Source organism: Diorhabda sublineata, chromosome 2, assembly GCF_026230105.1.
Source record: "Diorhabda sublineata isolate icDioSubl1.1 chromosome 2, icDioSubl1.1, whole genome shotgun sequence".
In the NCBI taxonomy this organism is placed as follows: Eukaryota; Metazoa; Arthropoda; class Insecta; order Coleoptera; family Chrysomelidae; genus Diorhabda; species Diorhabda sublineata.
Genome location: NC_079475.1, coordinates 35,033,925 through 35,060,144, shown reverse-complemented (window position 1 = coordinate 35,060,144; position 26,220 = coordinate 35,033,925). Strand labels below are relative to the sequence as shown.

The 26,220-nt window shown below is 31.5% G+C and overlaps 1 protein-coding gene across 5 annotated transcripts in view; it reads right to left on the bottom strand.

The window, feature by feature from the left end:
- The window catches only part of LOC130452793 (interference hedgehog-like), a 114,664-nt gene that overhangs the window by 7,027 nt on the left and 81,417 nt on the right, over positions 1-26,220 (bottom strand). For 3 of the 5 annotated variants that reach the window (XM_056792240.1, XM_056792243.1, XM_056792241.1), the window contains 9 exons: positions 10,364-10,445; positions 9,267-9,496; positions 8,603-9,038; positions 7,208-7,739; positions 4,831-5,127; positions 2,700-2,865; positions 1,549-1,768; positions 1,234-1,410; positions 1,000-1,145 (listed from right to left, as the gene is read on the bottom strand). In XM_056792240.1, coding sequence (XP_056648218.1) covers positions 1,000-1,145; positions 1,234-1,410; positions 1,549-1,768; positions 2,700-2,865; positions 4,831-5,127; positions 7,208-7,739; positions 8,603-9,038; positions 9,267-9,496; positions 10,364-10,433 — 2,274 coding nt within the window. In that variant the 5' untranslated portion in view covers positions 10,434-10,445. Of the gene's footprint in view, positions 1-994; positions 1,146-1,233; positions 1,411-1,548; positions 1,769-2,699; positions 2,866-4,830; positions 5,128-7,207; positions 7,740-8,602; positions 9,039-9,266; positions 9,497-10,363; positions 10,446-26,220 lie in introns of all 5 variants that reach the window. The other 2 variants (XM_056792245.1, XM_056792244.1) reach the window with 1 other exon arrangement.

Sequence of the window (26,220 nt, the reverse complement as noted above, 5' to 3'; positions counted from 1 at the left end):
TTTGTAACTACTGTAGACTAGTTGTTTGCCCAGAATATTTCTCGGGGGTTGGGTTTGAGGAGATACGTCCACGGAACATACGGGGAGTTTAAGGGGTTAACAATGTTTTTGAAAGGTGTTGTTTTGGACCTTCCGAGTGCTAACTGTAGCTTTACAAAAATAGATTTATTATGCAATTAATACTAACAATAAGAATCTAGTTATATCTTGCAGGATAAAAATTACTTCATTTTTTTTATAGAACATTATTATATTGTTTGGCTCTGGGGGAGGTCCCTTCGTCTCTCCATCCAATTTACACGACACTGCTGTAGACTTTAAAGAAATATTTGATATTAGTGTTTAGGAATTCAATATTGAAAAATTTAAGCAAAAACAAATTTCAAAAGCAATATTTTGTTATAACATAAAACTGACATTATGTTTTCAAGTGGTTGGTTTGGAGGAGTAGGGGTAATGTCTATTCTTTTATTATATAGTGATTTTTGAAAGTTTCTAGTAGATCAGTGCAAATAAGATTTTTAATTCCCATAAACTAGCTTGAGGCTTTTTATTATTTTGTAGCTTGAAATACAATTAATAGTTCTAGTTAGATTCAAAAGAACTAAGATGTCATGGAATGTAAAGTATTTTCATGTAAACATAATGAGCTAAACGCCTTGTTTCTAGCATATTAATAATCTATTATTTATTATTGGCTAATGTACCTACTCCATGTAAGATGTAGAACTAATAAAAATATTAAAGGATATAAAAAATTTAATTTCTCGATTTTTAAAAAAATTGATTAGATGTACTGGTATTATCCTTAAACAAATAAAAATAGTAATACTGAATATAATAACCGATTGTTTATTATACTGCATGTTGTATGTATATGATGCTACATTCTAAAGCAATGACCTCTAAAATGAAATAAAAAACCAATGAATCAATCTAATCATCTAAATGAACTTAACCTAATGAAAAAAAGATATAAAAAAATAATATGTACCTCACCTTGTTGTCCGCGTCAGCGAGCGGATTAGCGGTGATTGTTATCCTATTGGGAGTATGACCGTTTGATTTTGGACTAACTACAACATATTCATTACCGTCCAATTGAAGAGTATGATCCTCTCCTATCGTTTTGTCTCTATTGTCAACTGAAATTTAATAACAGTGAAATAAGTAACGTATCTATTGATTCGAAACTTCTGATAATTCAATAGAGTATTGAATAAGATAAATTACCAGATTTTTTCTGTTGCCATTTTCTACAAACGAATATAACTGTAATAGCACAAACTAGTAGTGCACATCCAATTACAACACCAGCAACAATTACATATAAACTGAATTCGGATTTTTCTCCTCTCGATGTTGGTTGACTTGGAAGTTGAGTGGTTGTGGTCGAAACTAATTGAAGTGCTGAAATAATCAAAAAATTATTTGGTTTCTTCTGACAGAATAAAATATATCAATTCTTCAAAAAAACTTAGCCACAGGAGAAAATTTAATCACTTATTGACTTGGAGACATACCAAAAATAAATTTACTCTAACTTACCACCAGTTTTAGCTTTCATAATTCCACTGAAGTCACTAGCATATTTAGAATTAAAACTTTGCAGTTTCACATCGTATATCGAATCAGGCTGTAAATGTGTTATAACATATTCTCTTGTATCTTTCCCATCGGCAGTAGCTTTCATATAATCTCCAGCAGTGGAAGCTGATATAAAACTGATATAAAAACCATCTATTTGAACGTTCTTGGGGTTATCACACTGAAATAACAACATTATTTAATATGTAGACTAGTACTATACAGCTAAAGAGATTTGTTTGGTAGAAAGCGCTAATCAGAGGAACTACTGGTTTGACTAAAAATTATATAATGTTGTGGAGATCACTCATCAAATGAGGTATGGAGGCATCAATAGAAATTGGATGCAAAGAAATTGAAATTTCATTTAAAAAAGTCCACGCCTATCATTTAAGGTTGAGTCAATATTGTTGTTAAGTATCGCAGCAACATTCAACTATTATAGAAAACATATTTGCATTATATATGTAAGTATATACAACATATAGAAAATATAGTTCATGTTTCTTCTTTATTTGCAAATTTACAGTATACCTTTATCGAGTAATAAGTATGTGGTATGATGCAGGTAAGTGTCTTGTGGCAGGTATCGTTCCTTAAAGGTTCTTTGAGAGTTTATCTTACAGATCTTCAGACCATTGTCTTTTCAACCTTCTTTGCTATAGCAACTAATTTATATTGCTACTTCCTTTCTTGATTTTCTTTAAGTTAACTAACAAACATCAATAGGATATTATTTTAAGCCGCTTTTTAAATTGAGTATTATTTTTATTCTTCAATTAAGAATGCAGGTTAACGTTTGCAAGTAATAGTTTTAGTCTTTATGGTAAAAAACTGCTTAAAATAATGTAACGGATACACGGCAGTCATAAGTTAATATAGTGGAAATTACAAAAAAATTGTAGGTGGCTCCATTTATTAGGTAAACATTAATCTATTTAGATGTTTCTGGAAGGTTTTGCAACAGTGAATATAAGGCAGTAGCCACAATATTAGAAATTAGTTAAATATTGGAGATATGTAAAAGCGATAGAAGTTTTAAATAAAGTGATATATTTATCAAAATTATGATTACGATTGTTAATAGTAAAAATTTTAGTAAAAAAACTCACCTTCCAATGAATTTTGACAGCAGTGGTACTAACAGTTTCCGTTTCTATTATAATTGGAGTTGGAAGAGGATTCCTATCATCAAAATCGTATCTTTCCAAGTGGAATTTATCAGAGTTGGGACTCAATTTATTATCGTTATTTTGATAAACTGCTGCTATTCTGAATCTAGAAAATTTCAAATTTTTGATGATTTTACTTAGGTATCATAAGTACAATTACAATTTTTATTTTAAATAGAAGAAAAAAATAAACTTGCATATATTTATTACCAACAAAAACAAGTATGGTAGGTTTAGTCTCCAGTAAAGTTTTCATCGGATTCGAACTTTTTTAATTGAACCCCTAATTATTTTCTTCACAAAGACACTAAGATAAATATACAGTGCAACCTCGATTAAACGGAAGGGGACAAGTTAATATTCGTTATATGAAATAATTAGTTGAACTGAGGTTTGTTATGTTGAGGTTACGTTGGTCTAAAATTATGAAAGAGGTAAACAAATCAAACAACAATGATTGTTTTATGAACAAAAACACGTCGAAGCCTGTCGCGACTTGAATCACATATTATGAGATTCACAGCCATACATTGGTATATAAACTTTATATAAAGGTTTTGGGTTGAAAAAATTCTTTAATTAAAGGTATACATATTTTTTCTTGATAGTTAAAAAGTCGTCATGAAGAGGTTGTTCTCAAAAAATGTAGGCAATGTGAAGGTACATTTTACATCCGACTCTTATGGGCAATTCAAGGGGATTACGAAGAACTTGTTAAATCGAGGAAATCGTTATATGGAGGTACGTTATATCAAAATTCAAGGAGCCTTAGAGATAAAATGAGAGTCAGAATATTAGAGAAGAGCTAGATATTTAGGATGCAGTGAGATGGTGTAGCATTCATATTATGCTATAATCAACATACCCAATCAATAACCAAGCAGGAATGAAACAGTTCCCTCACAAGTACCCTGAGTCATCTTGGATTACACAATGCAATCGATAACGAGCGACCTTAGAATCAACTATTGTCATACTAATTAATAGTTCTACAAGTCAACTAAATAGTGTAATAGAAAAACGTTAGTGAATGAGTGACTTTTTGAAGAAAGTTTATTATCTATATCTAACTTGTTGGTGGAGAGAAAAAAACACAAATATTACTAGGTACACCACCAAAACTATGGTATGACCTGGATGTCAGCATCTTCGATGAGCGAAGATCTCAGAAGGAAGCAAAATATTTAGAATTAAATACCACACATTCTTATTAGAAGAAAAAGTCAAAAATTAGCTCAATATCAATTCCAAATAAGTGGAGTGGAGAAACAAGTATTATCTAAAGAGTAAATATTATTGGCACAAATTTCAATCCAAATTTGTTTTTTACTAGTATAAACGTTTTGTTTTCATATCATCATTTTTATCATAATTAAATGACTAGTACTTTCCATAATTTGAAATATATGTCACAAGGTTTCTCCTAAAACTTGTTAATGATTTATTTTAGCTAAAAATCTAATGGAAATGGAACAACTACCTTCGTCAACTTTTTGACATTAACTGAAAAATATCAAAAATAGTGTACTGCTACTGTGTGTAGTGTAGCCTATTTAGAGCCATAATCCTTAATATAGATGAAGATTGGGTTCAACAGCAGTGTTAAGATTTATTATAAAGAACTGTTTTTGACATAAACAGCTCGCCTTCCAAGTCTAGACATCTTATGAACTTCAGTCTGGAAGTAAGATCTTAGCCTTTATAGCTTTTTTGTCGAACGCATTTTAGGCGTTTGCTTGTAATGGAGAGCTAAGTATAGCTTTTACTGAGGTCTTAATACTTTGATCACGTGGCACTTAATTTAGTACTTCTATGTCAACTGCAAGTCAATAACATGGGAGATCACTACTTTGATAACTGTTTGAGTATCAAAATGAATTGAATATGAGCTAGTGTGGTAGTGATACAGCACAACCTTGCAGAAATTGATCGAGCTCACTTAGAAATGTTGGAGGATCTCAAATGAGAATTTCTAGATGCTGTCGACATCAAAATAGTGTCATCTTCAAGTATCCCACTTCCGTTTGGTCCCAACTTATTATTAAATGTGAAAAAGACTCTTTTTACTAACCTATAAATATAATCCGGCTTTAAATTGGTAATATCGTAATTTCTAATGTTAGGTTGTATATCAACATTTGTTGTTTTCCATCGACTTGGTCTACTGCTTCCATTATGCGCATTGGAATTGGCTGGTCCCAATTCTCTATATTGAACTTTAAAAAATGATATCGGCAAACCCGTATCTTGAGAAACATTCCAACGGACAACAACTGATTCATCATCCATACGAGTTATTACTGGTTTGCTGGGCGGAATTAACTTTGGGGGTTTAGAGGGCCGCTTCGGAGGTCGTTTTGATGAGTGTCTGAAAACGTATAGGTTTAAAAGTCCAGTAAATCAGAGACTAGAAAGATTATTCTTTTATCACCTGAAACTTGGTTTTTATAGGATTATAACGTTATCGAATATTCTGGAGTGTCTTAAAAAAAGTTCTGGAACTATTCTTAATTGCATCAGATTGGTTATAAAAGCAGTGCACGATAAAAGGGAGAGGAATTTGTTAGGTGTATTTAGAAAAATATAAAAATTTTATATTGAAAGTTATAAACTTTGATTTCGGTATAACCTTTATTTCTGTGAATAAAATAATTGAGCCCAAGTGTGTTATAATAGAAATTTTCTATCACCTTGTTAATTTTTGAGATAAAGGTTGAAAATAGGTAGGAGAAATATATTAAATTGGGTATTTTATATTCAAATAACATCAGAAATTTTGTTAAATTTCAATAAGCCAGAATCATGTTTTTGGTGGTCGGTAACTTTATGTGCAATGATATTTTCTTGCAATTTTCCACTGAACTAAAAAATATATCAAACACTACGATATTCAGTTTTGTCAATATTTATTGCATTTTACATTTATCAAATAATGCTGTGATCATCTTTATTAACCTGTATCTCAAAAACTAACGAAAACTTCACTAAATATTATTCCAATTTATGGATATTTTAAAAAAATATTTCATGAATAAATAGGCACTACTTATAAATGTCAACCATGTAAACCGAGTAATATACGATTGATAATTCACTTTATTTTTTTATTATAATTTTTGTTATTACAGAAATAGAGAGGGATATGTTAAGTTTATAATTATGTTACGTAGAAGCATATTATATTTTATCTTAAAAACTTGCAGATATTTCAAAAATATTTATTGTTAAATAAAAATATTTATTTTATTTCCTATTTATTCAATTAAAACTTATATCAACATTTGTTTATTTAATATTATATATTATATCATTACCCAGATAAAGACAGGATATAACATGTATATACATATAACATTTCCTACATATATACACCGTCTCATATACAATTCCAGGTATAATCAGGTATGTATATTCATCTGTGCATATATTAGTTAAAAACATAAAATATTGATTAAATACTAATACCCACACGATTATTCTCAGTAGAAGGTAACTTTTCAACATCAAATATACACAACTTTTTGGTGCATTTATATATCTATTATATATACATAAATACCTAAGAAAAATATAATGAACATTTAGTGAATAACCATTACACGTACTTGGTGAATATATTAAGTATAAAAATAATAGGTATCTGGATATATATGTATGGAATGACATCTGGATATACATGGGATGAATGGGGGAGATGGGATGTATATACCTTGGATATGTGAGTACATTCTAGATATATGCCATGTATATTCCTAGAATGTAACTAGGTATGTGTTTTGTGCTATCTGGGTAGCCAAATGTATTGCTTACGTAGATATATAGAGAAGTGTATTCTTCTTTTACCACCAAATAAAAAAACACAAAATGAAATTTTGATTGTAAATTTTTGGTTTTTTGAATGCAAAAGTATTTAGTAAATTATTGGAATTTATAATATGTGGGTTAGTGAGTCATAAGGATAATTTCTTAGATTGGATTGGTGAGCTGATTTTAAATAGGTTAAATTTATTTTGAGGTATTCAAATAATTTAAATACCTCACAAAACATATCAAATCTCACTACAACCTGGGATTCATTAATTAAAGAAATTAAAAATGTTACAACTTTTTACTTTCACTGTAAAAACATGACATTTTAATAATTACTGACTAGTTCTACTTGTGGCACGCCACTTTTATAGCCAATGCGAGTCACTAATATTCTCTTAAGGTCTCCATAAAATTTATAAAACACGACAGAATAATCGGAAGCTGCATAGTTATATAACAAAAAAACAAATTAAGTAGCCAAGGAGAATAACCTAACATCATTAACTGTATTACCATATCAGAGAAGGACAACTTAAGGAAGAATAAACTAATTCACTAGATTATCTAATCGTTATAATATTTTCATATAAAAGTTATGTAAATATGATTTCTAATGAGAATCAACTCACAATACTCACTTTTTATGAGGTCTTGTTGGTGCAATGAATGTATCGATAGATCCCAAAGGGATTACACTTATCATTATACTGCTGTACACAGTTTTCACAACATTCCTAGCAAATAATTGCAGATTACCAGCATGTCTTTTCTCTACTCGAGTAAAATTTATTCTATTGTCCCTTACTTCAACCAAACTATCATTCAATACTGAAAAACCGTTGAGAAACCAAGCGTTATGCGGTGGCGGTACACCTCTAACAGTACAAATCAAGTCCAAAAACTCTCCTTGCTTTGGATCCGTTTTGTTTGTGGGGCAATCTATGCTAGGTTCTTCATTATATATGAGAGTTATTTCACGGGATATGGTACCATAAGAGTTGGTATGGTTACAGACATAGATGGCTTCGTCTGATGATATAACGTTATTGATTATCAGACTACCGTTGATCATTTTGATGCGGTTTGTAGGTAACTGACCATTTTTCTTGAACCAAACCACTTTTGGGATGGGATTTCCTACTGCGGAACACTCCAAAGAAACTGTATCACCTAAAATATAATAGAAATTAAACTGCTTAAAAATATACAGTAAAATAATAAATTTATATTGGACAATTATTAAATTGATAGTAAAACTGCAAAATAATGACTAGTTTTGATACAAGAGTCACTATTGAGCTTGAAGGAGAAAGAAAAACTGGAAGTAATTGTTATTCAGAAAAAATTTCACTTCTTAAAAGACTAGATAAACAGTATTCAAATGATTCATAAGGTTTGATCCTTGGTATTAATTCTTTTGTCTGAATAATTTTTGAAAACTCAACCAGAAGCTGTTGGATTTCTATTTAAAAATATAAAACTTTTATAATTTTCCTGCGAGGTGGACAACCAAAACAGCAAATTCTATTCTATTCGATATTATTTGTATATTTGCGAATGAAAGAGATTGGACTTTACCTTTGACTTTCGAAAGAGTAGGATAATTTTTAAAATGGAATAAGTTATTATATTTATTAGACCTCTTCAAGCGTGGAAGTATATATAAAGTAACATAATAAATTTATATTGGACAATTACTAAATTGATAGTAAAACTGATAAACAATGATTAGTTTTAATACATGAGTCACTATTGAGCTTGAAGGAGAAAGAAAAACTGGAAGTAACAATATACAAACGATTCATAAGGTTTGATCCTTGGTATTAATTCTTTTTGCTGAATAATTTTTGAAAACTCAACCAGAAGCTGTTGGATTTCTATTTAAAAATATAAAACTTTTATAATTTTCCTGCGAGGTGGACAATCACAACAGCAAATTCTATTCTATTCTATTCGATATTTGTTGCGGTAGGACTGATGATGATGATGCTAGTTTCTACTCTACTTGCAAACTGATTTTGTAGTTTACTCACCTTTCAGAACTGTATATGTCTTCTTCGGTTCAGAAATAAAATAGGGTGATTTATGAGGTGCGTTATTCACAACTCTCAAGTTCAAATGAGCATATGAATCGACATTTTTAATAGTATTTGTTGCTCTACAAGTATAAATTCCAGTATCATCCGCATTTACATTAGGTAATATTAATGACTTTGTCTGATTTTTCTGATAACGATAATTCACTAATTCTCCTTTCTTTAGGTATTCTATAGAAGCTTCCGGATTTGATTCAGGTACTAAACATCTCCAGATTATTGTGTTACCAACTGTAACCGTAGTATCGACACTGTCTTGTCTAGGAAATTCTTTCAATTGGGCTATAGTGAGCCTCCATGGTATAGAAGCTACAACGTAAGCTCCATAATAAGCTAAACACTGATAATCACCAGCTATATGGGGGCCGCTCACCTTAAAAATAAAATTAATTTTGTGGATGATCGTTTCAATAAAATTTTTTGAAATTTTCAAGTCAAACTAATGTTTGGTGACTTCATAAGATATTCATTTAATATGAAAATGAAAAAGGTTTAAAGGGCTCTGACTGGTCAGCTTCTAATTTTTTCTCTTAATCTAGGCTCCAAGTAAAAATTTCAATGTTTAAGCTGTAAAGGAGTATATTTTTTATATTATTCTTACCTGTATCATAAGGGTAGACTTTTTTCTCTGTTTATTATATCTATTTTCAGATATAAGATGGAATGTAGAATTGCTAAGATCAATGAAAGCATTCGAGTTGTACGGACTGTCAGTTGGATAAAATTTCCATTCAAATTTATCTGGTTCTATATTCATATCGCACGTCAAAGCAGTTTCAAAACCTTCGGGAAACGCTATAGGTTCTGGATTCGAAACCATATACATAGCGTCTAAACAAGAAAAAAAATATATATATATATATATATTTTAAGCATAGTAGCGATTATTGACTTTTTTACAGGAAATATGTTGAAGACAGAATAGATTATGAATTTACTCAAAGTGGAGTTCAATCTAGAGAGGTAATATCGCAAACAGGAGAAAATAATCCTGTGCGGTAGTCAAGCAGCCGTTAAAACTCTAAACTCGTTTTGGAAGGCATTGAAAAATTAAATGAGCTAGGCAAGAAAAATAAAATTGCCCTACAATGGATTCCGGAACACACCGGAGCAAAGGGAAATGAAATAGTTGATAAGCTTGCTAAAGCGAGGACAGACAAGCCCTTCATGGGACCCAAGCCCTTCTGTGGTATAAAAGGAAAAGCACTGGAAAAGAAGAAAGATAATAGCACAAACAATTATTGGGACAACCTACAGGAGTTCTATCGAGGCACTGTCGCCTCAACAAACACCTGAAGATGCTAGACCTAGCAGATAATGCGGCGTGCCGATTTTGTTGCTGAAAGGACGACACCTGTATCCACATTCTCTGTGTGAAACATTAAAGAACTCCAGAGCACTACACCTGGAAGCGCTTGAAATAGAAGGCGAATATATCTGGAAATTGAAGCCATCCCACATTCAAGACTTTTAAAAGGAGTGGGATTAACGCATCAGCCGGAAACACTGAGTTCCCCAGTATCGCAGCAAGACAGGAACACAATACATCTTTTGGGTCGCATATACACACATATATACTCAAAGAGGAGAACCAAGACAAGAGTTATGAAAATATTTAGGAACATACCATAAAATATTGGATAAAATACTAAATCTAGTAAAACATTGAAAAAGAATATATTTTTAATCTATCCTTACCTAACATCACTGTATCGAAGAACATCACCACTAGAATAGTGACGATGTTGAAAATATGGTTTCCATCCATGTTTCTGCATACCTGTTAAAAATAAATTATGACAATTAATTGTAAACATGCGTTTGGTTAGGTTAATTGGAGATTTAAAATTTATTTCTATTTCTTTATTCGATTTTACGATTAGATAAATTGTTTAACATAACATGGATCAAATATCAAAAAATAAATCTATGAAACTTATTGAACTATAAAATCTTGTATAAACGTGGGTACAGTAGAAAATCCAGTAATGCCCCCCTTAAAATCTGTATTTATTGGGTTTTGCCATATTTTTGCTATTGCAGGATGGATTTAATACTATGAAGTCATAATGTTTTGGTTTTCTCTATCTAGGCTTTAAATTAAATCATGCTGATATCAATCTAAAACACTGGTTCCCAAACTTTTTTTTCATGCTGGATGCGGTGGAACGCCTCAGCTATATCACTATAAATTTTCGGAACTCAAAAAAGTGAAGATTACATCCATCTGTGGAAACTTGCGTTTTCAACAACGAATTAACAGTTTTTGAAAACAAAAGGTTAGAATTGATTGCTTGATAGAGTTAATTATTTAATAATAAAATCAACTAAACAAATTCACAATTAAATATTTTATTGATTGTGCTGTGAATCGATACCAAAAAAGCAAAGTTGGGTCCCCAACTTTAGTTGTTTGAAATCTATAGTGACTCACAGTGCAAGAACCAATCAATTCTCTTAAATTTTATTTAGGAAACTTCCCATTGCGGGTTGTAAAAAAATACAGTGTATTTATTTGTGTTGTAGGTATTTATACAAATATATAAATTATCAAAATTCAACACTCATCACGTAATATAACTTCTAGAATGGTAATTACAAAAAAAATTATAATTTCAATTAGCGGGATGTATTTGATAAATTGACATCAAATTATCAATATTTGGCTCGAATTTTGTAAGGAATAACCGCAAATCTCCCCGTTCTGTGGTATTCAATCAGGTCCTTTTTTAATAAGTTTGTAACGGCACTAAAACTTTTTTCAGCAAGATATGAAGAAGGAAACGCGATCAGAATCTTTTGCGCAATTTCCCTACAGTCCAGGATATTCTTCGGGTATTTCTACCTGCGTTTCCTCAAATGAATTTATGATCCATGGTGGTATTTCCATCGACAGAATATCTTGAATTTAAAATCATCATGAAGGGCAATCAAATGTTGTCGAATGTCTGAATATCTCAAGGCGTTTTACCTTCGAAAAGAATTCCGGAAACAAATGAGTAACGTTTAACCTTGACGTATTTAGTTTGGAGAAGAGTCAAACAAGTTCATGAACTAGCGTTGTGGAAGTGACGGCGCGGCAACGGCAAGTTTTCACAAGTGAACAACATTTTAGTTCTTCATTATCGAAACCAACGTAGACCCCCGTCAAGTCTTCCGTGTATCTCTTGTGGTTCAGCTGGACCACTTTGGGAATAACGGATCTAAATTCTTCTGACATTTAAACATTCAGAATATGGCCTGGGGATCAACGAAAAAAAAAAAAAGGTAATGAAAGACAATGAGAAAACCGGTATACGAGTACTTGTAAATTAACATGAAAATAAGTTATAGAATAGAAAAGGTGGAGAAATTCAAATATTTGGGAGACAAAAAAAGAAAAGAGACAAAGAAAAGGCAATAGAAAAAAGAAAAGCAAAGGCAGCAAGTGTATCAAAAATGTCAAAACTCAAAATATTCATCAATAGGAGTTAAAATAATAATAGACCAAACAATAATTACACCGTTATTTATCTATATGAATATAAAAAAGTTGAATAAACTAGAAACGTAAAAAGCTTAAAAGGATTTACGGCGGAGTTAAAGAAGATGAAGTGAACGGAAGAAGATAAAATAGTGAAACTAGTACTAAAAGGTTAGAGGATAAGAAAATAATAAGAGGATAACCAAGGAAAATATGGTTTGAGTAATTTAGAGATTTGAGAACAGTGGGTGTGACAAACTAGAAAAATGAGGGCGAAAACAAGAAAAAATGGAAAGAGTGAAGGTAGGCCTTATTACTCAGACCTTTCTATGTGATTGTGTTACTAATTTTTTTTTATATTTAGGTCTCTTCTATTTAGTAATTAGATTTAATTAGATTAGACAGATAAAAAAATTATGTTTCGACCTTTAGTTTAGATATTTTGATAAAGATCGAAATACAAGAATGAGATGGACCACCCTATATTAGCTTATCAATTATCAGATTATCTTTACGTTTGAGATAACGCGATTTGGCGAAAATATAAGAACTTTTATTTTTAAACTTTTTCAATCTATGTTGTTATAAGAATGTTTTCCGATTTCGTCACACTTTTTGAAACACCCTGTAAACTATTTACTTTAAAATTTTGATCAATTAAATGTTGTTAACAATTTGGTTCTAGAAATGATATTTTTTAATCTATATAGTCCACTCGTTTTTCAACGGAAACGGAAAATAATACTTTAAAATGATTCCGAAGACAGATAAAAGTTGAGTACCCATAGATATGCAGTTCATTTAAATCGCTTCCTATGGGGATGTCGGTGTCAAATGTGGGGTTTCTATAAAATATCACGTCGGTGTATTGAATTGCGTATCGAGGGTTAAAAAGAAGGTTTTGCCTACGAAGGAAGTTTAGTTTTTAAGATACAGATATTCAAAACCACCACGTAGGTAATTTAATTGTTTCTTTGGTGGTAGCTTCTCACCAATATGTATTCTCCTCCTTTCTTCTTACTTGACTACTGAATTTTAGTAGCGCTGCTTTTATTATTTTGGGAACTTTCAATAGTTTTGAAATTAAAATTGGAATAAATATTTTAATCATGAAAATGTGAGGTATAAAAATTTTTAGATTTTAATCATGTTTAAGAGCATAAAGTTTACTTGGGCCCTTCTAAACTAAAAATCAATTCCTACTCTCATATATATGTTTAAAGACTTTGTTTCCTTTTTTATTTTATTGTAAAAAACAAATTTTTGCTTTGGGTCAAGCAGCAGGAGCTTATTTAGACTGGGGAATCTTTTAAACTTGAATTTCGTTATTGTCCCACATTTTTTCAATCAAAAGCATATGGTAGTTCTCATTCATCGAAATGTAAGGCATCAACACTTAGTAATTGAATGTCCACTTAGTTTGTTTATTAACTGTTGTTACCAGAACTTTTGTTAAAGAAATTACACTCTTCTTAAAGGAACCTCAATATATGAGAGAAACATTCTAATTTTTGAGGAATCGAAGTATACTTTCCCGTTCTTGTTTTGATACAGATATATTTCCGTTATAAATGAGTAAGGTAATTATTGAAAGTGTTGAAAGAATCTACTGAAACAGTTAATTATAATTTATCGCGATATTCTGTTGAAATTTACACTGGTAGATTGGAAGTGAGTTGATTAAAGTATTCATATTCCATATTTCCATATTTCTATCTAATATCTCACACATGATAAAAATAATGATATTTAAAAAAGTCAGTTGAACATATTTCTACTGAAATTTAGTTTCTTTCTCTACTTTTTGTTTCAAAAGAGAAATTAATGAAAATTGTTTACGTAGGCGGTTAGTTATTTTGGTAACGCTTTCGTGGGTGGCCATTCAAACTGCACAATAACTTTCTATTGTTTAATCATAAAGTCTTTGTGATATTATATAGCCAAGAAATAAGTTTTAAAATTCACGACATTTGAGATATGTTAAGATATTAATATTTTACGCATTGTTTGGAGCAAGGCACATATTATTTATTTTAAGCGACATTTGGGTTCAGAAGGTAGCTCGAATTACGAGGATGGGCATGACCTAGAAATGTTGGTAGTTACAATCCATAAAGCATATGTTTAAAATTTGGAAACGCTACGTTGTTTAGTATTTGCTTGTCAGCCATCAATAGTGTCCGTTTGCAGTGAATTTGTAAACAAAAAATTGAACAGCGTTATGTGATAAAATATTTTTATTTGGAAGTCATTAGCCCAACCAATATAAAAGCTGAGCTAGATTCTACTCTGGTGGGACTGCTCCTTCGTTATCAACAGTAAAATTTTGGGGAGTGTGGTTTAAACGAGGCCGTACGACATGCAAAGACCAGCATCGCAGTGGTCGATAAACTGACTCCAGAAATGTTGAAGAAAATCCATTGCGTGAGCTAGGAGACATACTAGGCATTTCAAAAAGTGTGGTACATCGCATAGCAACATAAAATTTAAACATGAGAAAGCTGTGCGTAAGATGGGTTCCGCATTTGCTCTCAATGGAACAAAAACGGCGTCGTGAAAATGTTTCCATCGAGTGTTTGGCAATATTGCACCATTTCATAACTATGGATAAAACGTGGGTCCATTACTTCACACCCGAAACAAAAGAATAATTAAAACAATGGATTGAAAAGGCAGAACCGGCTCAAAAGAAGGCAAATACCGTTTCATCTGCATGCATGGTCATGGCGTCGGTTTTTTGGGTTGCGCGTAGGATAATTTTCATTCACTATCTTGAAAAAGAAAAAACTATCAACGGCGAGTAGTATGCAAGTAGTATGCGAACTTATTGTAACGTTTGAGCGAAGAAATCAAGCAAAAACGACCGCATTTCGCCAAGAAGAAAGTGTAGTTTCATCAAGACAATGCACCAGCTCCCACATCCTCTATGGCAATGAACAAAATTAATGAAATATAGTTTGAATTGCTCCTTTTTGCACCCTATTCGCCAGATTTAACCCCCTCAGATTATAAAAAATGGCTCGGTGGCCAAAGATTTTCCAGCAATGACGGAGCTTGACGATTCTTATTATGAAAAGGGTATCGAACTTATTGATCATCGCTGGGAAAATTGTATGGAGATAAAAGAAGATTACGTACTAAATATATTTTTGTTCAAAATTTTAGGTGTTTTTTTGTTGGGCCGGGTACTTCTGGCAAAACTAAAATAAAATAACACTTACGTATACTGTGAATAATAGATAAATAACAATAAAAATTGGAAATGGAAAATATTTCACTAATTTGAAATCATCCTCGTAAAGCCAATCAAATAATTTAGGATAGTTGTAGTTAGTTCCTACAAGATCAACTACAAAAATTGGCTTGGGAACAAAATTATACCAGATTTACCATCACATTTTCTTTACAATTAACATACGTTATGGTTGGACCGTCTTTATTACTTGTTTTCGACGTTCAGTTTTTTGTATGCCAGTGTTCGTTTCCACTTACTATCCCACAGACGAAGAAACCCAATAAAGAGTTAACCATTTTTTAATTTACGACCACTGATACTGGTGAACGAGTATTATACATATTTTTATTTATGTTTCGTTGTATGACTTATTAGGATCGACGCTAATTTATTTCGAAATCTAGTAACACTAATTTTGAACTTTATTGTTCATAATGAAAAAAATATTTTGAACAAACACAATTACTAAGAAATAGGACTGGATTTGTTCTTGATTAGAGAACTTAATCCCTGGAAGAATTTATACTGACAAAGCTTCGTTTTTTCCCCAATCCCTTTCGAAGCTATAACAATTTTACTAAAAATTTATCCACGGAATTATTGATTTTAGCGAAAAAACATTCCGATTAAAAATGGAGCTTTATAAATGAATATAGTTTAAAAAAAACTGAAAATAAGCTTTTAAAGTACATCAGACGAAAAATTTATTTGCAAAAGAATACTAGTATCATTTATTCATTATTGCTTTAAGCTTATTTAAAAAAAATATTTCCAACTTTTTAGTTTGATGTGCTTTCGAAGCGTATTTTTTAACTTTTTTTCATTTTTTAGTTTCATATGCTATGAAAGCGTGTTTTTGGGTTAGTTTAAACTATACATATATATATTTTCCACTTTTTAGTTCGATTTATATAAACAAAAATTTTTCTTTTATAGTCTATTTCAGAAATGTATATAGTAATAAAACGGGGAATTCCGTCCAGTTCGGCTCAATTTCAGTGTCAGCCATAGGTGTAGGTCTTGAAATATTCTGTAGGGATTACTTAGGTAGTAGATTATACAGTTACTTTTTTCGTTTAACAGGTACCGTTTAACCCTCTATTAGTGCCTCTGCCTAATTCCAACCCTACTTCAGATTCGGCTTAACCATGCGCCGTAAGGGCAAATTTTTAGACCTTTATAAGTATATTTGTTTAGTTTAACGCATCAGTATTTGCTGTTAAGCCGTAAATAGTGTTCACAGTATTATAAGATTAATAATAAAATGGCGACATTTTCACCAACGAAAAGACGTTCCAATAATTCTCCACTATCAGTGAATGAAAAACTTATTATTTTAAATGTACACGATTGCATAAAATACGATTTACTGTACAAGAAACTGTCTACCGATGTTCCCGAATGACTGGAGTTGGAAAGTCCACCGTTTTTAAATTATTACGGGGGAGAAAGATAGCAGGCCAAGTGGAACCTCCCAAGAAAAGTCCAGGCAGACCAGTAAAAGTCCTTGATGAAGACACCAAAAATGTAATTCGAAGAAAAGTTTTTTTTAAAAAGAAATAACCACCCTAGATAAGATTTTAATGGAGCTTGGTCAGGATGACAGTATTCCGTTGATAACTAAGAAACTTTTATAGACCACTTTGAGAAATATGGATTTTGCTTGTGAAAAGCATAACCGTAAAGAACTTTTACTATAAAGCAGTACAGAACAGAGCAGAAGAAAATCTTTTATCTTGATGAGACGTGGATCAATGAAGGTTATACAGTACCAAAAATGTGGCAAGACAAAAATATAATCAGTGCTCGCCAAACTTAGATGGAAGGCCTGTCAACGGGTATTAAGGTGCCTTCAGGTAAAGGGAAAAGACTAATAATCGTCCATATTGGAAGCGAAGAGGGATTTTTAAAAGAAGGTTTGCTAACTTTTCAGTCGTGCCATACGGGAGATTACCACGAAGACATGGATTCGGATGTTTTTGATGAAATGATAAAATATCTTCCGGCTGATTCAGTAGTAGTTATGGATAACGCAAGTTATAATTCTCGACGCATTGAGAATACTCGAACTTCATTTTGGAGAAAACAAGAAATTATTGATTGGTTAACTACCAAAAGTATTGAATTTGAAGATAATTTGATAAAAAAAGAACTATTAGCTATAGCAAATCAACACAAACATCGTTTTATGAAACTGTGCTGCACAAAACCGCTATATAATTGCGAACTAAATCCTGTAGAATTTTTATGGGCGCAAGTGAAAGGATTTGTAGTAAGACATAACACGACATTCAAAATGAAAGACGTTAAGCTATTTTTGATCAAAGTGACACCAGAGAACTGGTGAAAAGCAGTCCAGCATATTATTAAAGAAGAGGAGAAAATGTGGGATCTTGACTACTTGCTCGATCGGACCATCGACCCGTTAATTATAACGTCAAGAGATAACAGTTCCTCAGATGACGAAGAATATTATGATTTTTTACAACTTAATTTCTGTATAATGTATTTTTTGTATAAGGTTCAATAAAAAAAAGTGTTACTAATATTATGTACATAATGGCCTAATTTTTATTCTGTTAAAATAAAATTCTTTCCTTTTTACGAGTATCCTACCGGCACACTTTTGGCACAATATTTTTAGTGTTTGTGAATGGATAAAAATAGGCTAAACCTATAAATTGACCCTAAACCCTACCTGGACTTGAAAAAAATTTTTTTTTACAATGAAATCAATGCCAAACTACGAAAGTTGCTTAAATATTCGTTGGGTCACTCTGTGGTTCCTTTGCATACCTACTGAATTTGCTCTATACATTTCTGAAATAAGCTATAATTCTAGTTATTAGTATTGTAAACATCCAACAGAGTGTGCACAGATATAAAATTTTTCTCGAACAACATTATAAAATTCAGGGCGTTAAATTCTAAAGTAATACAGATGAAGAGGACAGACAGTTGAAAAATTTGTTTCGATGTAAAGAAAAAAATTACAGCGATAATTTCTAAAAAAATTTGCCCAAACAAATCAAAATATTTTTATAGCCTGAACGAAATTTGAACCCACGACCGGCGAATACGGATGTTGACGCTTTAGTCCGATCGGATAACGAACGCAATTGTGGGATATACTAACATTAATATGCCATAAAGGAGAGTTACAAACAAACGAACTTACAAACTCACATAGAGATATTAAAAAGGTTTACATTTTCACGAAAACCTATTCTTTTAGCTGTCATGACCCAAAATATCTCGGCTGGAGTCCTAATCTAGTCTCCTCCAAGTGTTTAAGAGAGCGTTAGCTACACCCTCTGGTGTCACTTTCCATGAAAAAATAAATAATTTGACTCCTGCCGAGAGATTTTTACGAACTTAATTTTTTGTTTGCAACTTTTTCCACTAAAATCAATTGTTTCAGAGATATTTTGTATTTTTATATCGAAGAGGATGGGGGGTAAACGAGGTTTTGTCGGTAAAAATCCTTTCAGGGATTAACTTCTCTAATCAAGGACAAGCTTTGGCAAAAATTACGGTAAACTCTTTTCGGAATTATACCTGATAAAACTAAGAGAATTTATTTGGTGTCGCAATGGATGCCCCAAGAAGTCCCTGCTACGATAAATCAAACCGAAAAAAATTCAAATATGCTTACTATTAGTAAAACATTGTAAATAAAAGCAGGTCTTATGAATGGAGGAAAGAATATATGGTTCATTCTATTTGTAATTCATCTAAATATTAGAAAAAGAATTCTGGAGGGTGTTTTGTCAAAAAATATTTCAACGGAATTCACACGTCATTAATATGAATGTATAACATTTTTTTCTATTATTCCCGGAGGGTAGAGAGAAGAGCAAGCCATGTATATGAAAAATGTCCGTCGAAATGCGTTAACTAAAAGGGTAGCGCCCCATTATCATCAGGATTTAATGGTAATGGCAAGTTTAAATTTTCATTAAAGACCACTTGAGTCAAAAATGGTATTAACTTTCGATTATCTACAATTGCTATATTCATACCTTTGTTTAGACAGGCCCATTCTGGAAGATTTTTGAGTTGTTATTTATCTTATACAACTGAAGAATTTTCCGACTTTTCTTCCATAAAAGATAACCCTCGTTCTCTCTACCCTCCATACTTTTATGTAACTGTATTACGTATCGGTTCTAAAAGTGTTAGTAAAAAAGTTTTTTTCTTTTTTAATAAATTAAATGAAATTTGAAAACGAAAATAAAATAACACTTACGTATATACTGTGAATAACAGATAACAGATAAAAAAACAATAAAAATTTTATGGAAAATATTTCACTTATTTGAAATCACCCACGTGTATAAATTTGAAAAATTCTTCATAAAAGAATAAAAACAGAAGTGCGAGATCCTCATTCATACGACTCTCTAACCACTACTAATGTATTCTACTACGGATCACACGTCAATTTCATTCATGAATGCGTAGGAAAAAGATGAAAGTAAAACCAAATAGAGTTCAATCTGTTATTTCACTTTGATACCATTGCACACGCATAAGTGTTTTTGAAAACGTTCACTTTATTTAATTTGAAACAACACCAGAAATATTATAAAGAGCATCGAGATTTTTTATTTATAAGTCAGGAGAATCAATACAACTGTGGACAAATTGGAAAAACTGCGCGATATTTTTCAATCAATCACAATTTTTAGATCCAAAATTATTTTACTTTTCAACAAACCTCATTCACGTTCGTCCAAATGTTTCTTGCCTTTCAAAAAATAAGGTTATCAAAATAGGTATTTGTTTTTGTTATGTATACATCAATTTGGAAAAAGAAAAAGTCACACGGAACTAAATCCGAAGAATGTGGCGGACGGAGAAGCCATTTTTGGATTTGGAAACGACACATATATGCACCTTGCATTATACTTGTACGAAAGAATGTTTTACTTTGCCAAATGCGATCGTTTTTATAAAATCCTCAATAAATCGATTTAGCTTTCAAGTTATTTTATTGTTAGGGTAGAAAAATTTTTCTTGTTTTCTAATAAATCTAAGGTTAAGTAAATGATATATATTATTTTTACTATCGCTTATCGGAGATTTGGTCAACCATTATAAAACAAAAAGTGTGTCTGTCTGCTACAGAATGAATTTTTGAGCCATTTTCACCAATACAAAAGTTTTATGTATGTAATTTTCTAAGGTTTTGTGTAAAATGGTTGAAATTATACGATAATTGTTGAAAAAAGTAAAAATCATGAGATTTTTCATCGAAAACGCTGCCTAATCCGTTTATAATATAATAAAACAATGCGAAGATTAACAACAAAAGGTTGCGACGTCCAGTCGTCCACTTCTACTAATGCTTTGATATACGAGGATGGTCGCAGAAGTAACTGGCCCAACAAAGAAAAAACAAAAATTAAAAAAAAAATATATTAATTTTTTAACATAATCTCCTTTAAGCTCCGTACACAAGTTTGATAACTGCATAATATTAGTATCATTACTAATTGAATTCGTCTGTTGTTATGTTAAGTTGTTCTAATTTTGATTAAAATGTTCAAAATATAATATATTTTATATATGTAACGAAAAATTAAACTTACTTTACGCACTAGTACCATTAAAATTCTGTATTTTGATAAAATTATTGCTAGTAGAAAAAATATTGTATGCAATTTGTGTGTAAAGAACTATTTTCGACCCATGTGATTGCATGAGTCGCAGGCGAATGCGACAATAATCACATTCGTACAAAAAAGGCTACTTTACACTCTTGTTACAAAAATAATCATATTTTTCACCTTTTAGCTCCATACACTTTTCCCTGCGATGTTCGATACCCTTTTATAATAAGAATCGTCAAGTTCCTCAAATAGCCATTAACATCTCTTGGAAATTCTTTGACCACCGAGCCATTTTATCAAGTCTGGGAACAGAAAATAATCCAAAGGAGCTAAATGTGGCGAATAGGATGCAACTTTAATTCATTAATTTGCAAAAACAGAACAACACTTTATTATTAGCCAAATACAGTCGTTTTCGCTTGATTTCTTCGCTTAAACGTTCACATAATACACGCCCTTGATAGTTTTTCCTTTTTAAAGACAGTCAATGAAAATTATCCTACGCGTATCCCAAAAAACCGACGCGATGACCTTACCTGCATATGGAACGGTCTTTGCCTTCTTGGAAGCCGATTCTCTTTCTCAATCCATTGTTTTGATCGTTCTTTTGTTTCGGGTGAGAAGTGATGGACCCACGATTCATCGATGGTTACGAAATGAAGCAAAAATTCGGCTTTATTGCTGTGAAACATTTCCAGAACGCTGTTCCAAGTTGATTAAACGCGACATCCATCTTGCGCACAACTTTCTCATGTCCAAATTTACAGTTAATATGCGATGTACCGCACTTTTTGAAATGTCCACTATGTCTGCTTTCATTCAACGATCATCCAGTACCGCTTTGTGGATAAGAAGAATGGATGAACCTTTCATCCATGTATTATATATAAGGAATTAATGTCTCACCACGTTGTGACTCCAGCATTATAAATTTTAATTAAACTATACACTAATCCACCACTTGACGTAATTATTTTCTTAAATTATTTTCTGACATTATTTTGATAAATGATGTTTACGACATTCTTTTTAAAAAGGTTAAAGCGTGAACAACGCGTAATAAAAGCTCGCAGACAAAATGAAATTGGTAACTCTCGGGAACTAGAGTCTCAAAATTGGAACACCCTGTATATATTCTTATTGTAAACGAAAAATCCCGATCGGGAATACTAATCTACGGTTTAGTACTTGGTCTATAGAATGTATTCAAAATTACAGACTCGTATTCAGTATTATTGGTACTGGTACTTCTTCTATATTCCACTGCTACTTAAGACTTTTTTCATTATTTAATTTTGCTCAACAAAAGTATAGTGATAAAAATAGAAGAGGATTAATTTATATTATTATAGGAACAATTTCAAATAATTATATCCTAAATTGTTTGATTTGCTTTAAGAAGATGGTCCCAGAAGTACCTGGCCCAACAACGAAACACCAAAAATTTTGGAAAAAAATTACAATTTTTATCTCCCCACACTTTTCCCAGCGATGATCGATAAGTTGGATACCCTTCTTATAATAAGAATCGTCGAGCTCCTTCATTGCTAGAAAATCTTTGACCACCGAGCCATTTTTTATAATCTAATGTGGTTAAATCTGGTGAATAGGGTGCAGTAGGTAGCAATTCAAACAGTATTTCATTAATTTTGGCCATTGCCATAGCGGATGTATAGGATGGTGCATTGTCTTGATGAAACACTTTTTTCTTAGTCAAATGCAGCAGTTTTTGCTTCACCGTTAATAGTTTTTACTTTTTCAAGTTAGTCAATTAAAATTATCCCACGTGCATCCCAATGAACCGACGCAATGATCTTGCCTGCAGATGGAACGGACTTTGCTTTCTTTGAAGCCGATTATCTCTTTTCAATCCATTGTTTTGATTATTCTTTTGTTCGGGTGTAAAGTAATGGACCCACGTTTCATCCATGGTTATGAAACGGTGCAATATTGCTAAACACTCGATGGAAACATTTTCCCAATGCTGTTTTTGTTCCAATTTGAACAAACGCAGCACCCATCTTGCACACAGATTTCTCTAAATTTTTAATTAATATACGATGTACCACAATTTTTGAACTGTCTACTATGTTGCATCTTAATAACGAATCATTGATAGATTAAGTGCGTGAATTCTCATATTCAGATCAACCATGAAAACAAGGATTTTCAAATACGTGAAAAAATTTGGAGTCCGATAGGTAAAGTTTTATTGAGGAGTTGTGAGTATAAATTATTTTGAACATAAATGTCTGAATTTATTATTAGGTCTTTCAAATCTAATATAGCTTCGATAGAAATTATTGAAGGATCCTTCCAAATGCACAACTATTACAGGTAGAAATAAACTTAACACAAACTCCGGAGTTAACTTTCTTATACGAATATTCATTAATATTTCAAGAAGTTCCCTTATTCTTATATTAGCTTTAACTAGTTCAAGGGACATAGCGTAAGAAGTTTCACAATATCTTTTAAAAACGAGATGTTGGAACAAATATTCAAGTGATTTTTCAAGCATACTATTAGGCTCCAAAAATTCAGATTTAGATAAAATACACAGATTTTGGTCACTGTATTTCTTAAAACTGCTTTGATTCATACTGGACATGAAATTTTGTAACCTAATTATTATGGTATTATGTTCTATTTGTATATTTGACATTTTTTATTTTATTCCGAATCAAAAATGCTTCAAAATTCCCAGCATCGTCGAGCACTTCTGAATTATGGACCCCTTTCTGACATAATAACAGACGTGATTATTCTTGTACATTTAAAACGTCAAAATGCTTTCCAAATCGTTGATAGTGTCGATAAGTCTGGATATACCATTCGAAATTTTAATAAATTATACAAAACAACGGATGGATCAAAAACTTAGAACTGGAGGTCAACCGCATTATTCCAAAATCCATTTTTCATCGTTATTGAGAATTATGAAGCAACATCGGCGTGCTGATTATAAATAATTAGAAATATCGTGGAGTTATGCAACTACAAAACATTTCTTAAGAGCAGCTTGTTACAGAGCAGCAGTAAACAAAAGAGAACTCCATTATTTGGAATGATGAAGCCAAATTTGAAGCTTGCTTCGGTGATAGTAGGAATCGTGTCATAAGAACTGAAAGAAAAGTGTATCGGATTGACTGTCTGGACAAGAAAGTTAAGATTCCGGCTTTTGCTATGTCAAACAAAATCGAATGTATATTTCAAGTTGGTGCTGCTTGGAATACGGCTAAAAAAATATTAAGATTGACTGTCAGAAAACAATATTCCGGATTTAAAATTGACGTTAGATGGAAACAACTAAACAGCCGATACCCTATTCAGATCAGTTAAGTCTTAACTTTTTGGACGAAGCTAAACTTGTTCGGGTGATCTCGAAATGACAGGACCCTCAATGGTTTTAGTCGATGGAAAGTGGTAAGTATGCACCTAGTCTAATCGTAAGATGAAAAAAAAGCTTAGATCCGTCACCACAAAACCGTTCCAGAATTTTGATACCGCCTCCAAGGAATTTGGAAAGTTTTACGCCACATGCCTGCCACATGTTAGTTGACAGTTAATTTATAATATATGTTAACAGGTTAAATAATCGTCTGTTCCATCTCTATGTTTAGATGCCTAACCTTGTAAAACAACGTAGGCTAAAGTTGCGTTCACTTTAACGATAAGAGAAAAATGGTAAAAATTCTGGTCCAGTGAACATTACTATAATGATTATGGGTTGAGTGGGATGTAATTTATTATTCAAATTATAATTTATATAATTTAAAATTGTTTTCTAGTAATACCGTTATGTTATTTATGAAAAAGAGGCGGAACTTACGATAAAAAAGGTACCGGCGTCTTTTATACTATATAGTTATTAATATACATATTATTTTCTTATTTCAACTTAATAATTTTTCTCTCCTTTCCACCCTTCCATTCAAAACTGGGTTTATCTGATTGAGTTCCATTAAGGAATATTTAATCACTAAACCGTTGGCCGTCTCTCCGCATACTACCAGTTCTTTATAGCACTTGGTAGTTTTATAATCACTCGTTATATTCTATATTATCTTCTTGATTTTTTTTTTAAATAATATTTGAAAAATAACTAAAATTGACGTTTCGACTATTCTTTAATTCTTTATCAAAATATGATATTGACATTGATAATTTGCGTATTTATTTTGACCAATAGATCAACTTTGATCTAAAGTTCTTTGTATTTAAAGAAATTTTTGAATTATTGTCTTTTGAATTATACAAGGTGTCCCAATTCTTCAGTTTCGACATAATCTTTGGGATTTTAAATAGAACACCCTATATTTTGTTTCGTTTTTTGATTTGGTGGTAAAAACAAAGGTAACTTTCATGAGACCAAGTTATTTGATTTCCACACGGTTTAGGAAATATTTGAGGTTATTTGAATTTGTGGCTAACTGGCATCATTTGTAAAATGAGTTTTTTAACACACTGTATAATCCTAATCTAAAAATTTCTTTAAATACAAAGAACTTTTGTAATTCAAGTTTTTTGATAACTCTTACAGGCTTTGATAAAATTATATGGGTCACCTTATGGTGGCGCTGGTGCAGACAAAGGATATGGTGGTGACATGGTGGGCAATTACAGATGAATGGAAGTATAGCGAGTTAAAAAAATTAATATCATAGTTCAATATTCAAAATTTCAAAAACTTGGCGCTTCATTTAAAATTTACATTGATGCTAATGTTGCGTACCCTCATTCAACACATTTCGACGGACACTTTTTTATATACACGTATTGTTTCTCCTTTTGTCTATACACTCCATAATATGAAGTTTTGATATCTATTTTGTTATCTTTTTTTTATTTCTGTCTCTTACAAGTATCTAATTATCTAAAATTTAATGTACTAGTAAAGTCAGACTTTTCCTTTATCGACTAGCTCAAAAAATCGATGGATGAATTAATCTTCTGAAGACGTTCTCTTATTTACAAGCACCATAATTCCTTTTGTAGATTGTATCAGTTATTTTTCATGTCGACCTGGTACTCGTTTGTCTTCGTTTGCCATTAAAATTAAATCAATGTTAATTGCCAACAGCTTTAAGAATTTATAGTATAAAACCAATAAGGGAAGGTGACAAAAAAACATGGTAAGTGTTAAAAACTACTTAATCAGTAAGTGGTTCAGAAGAATGTAATGTATCTTTAAAATTTGTTTGAACAACAAAAACGGTTGAGAAGTGTAAATATACAAACA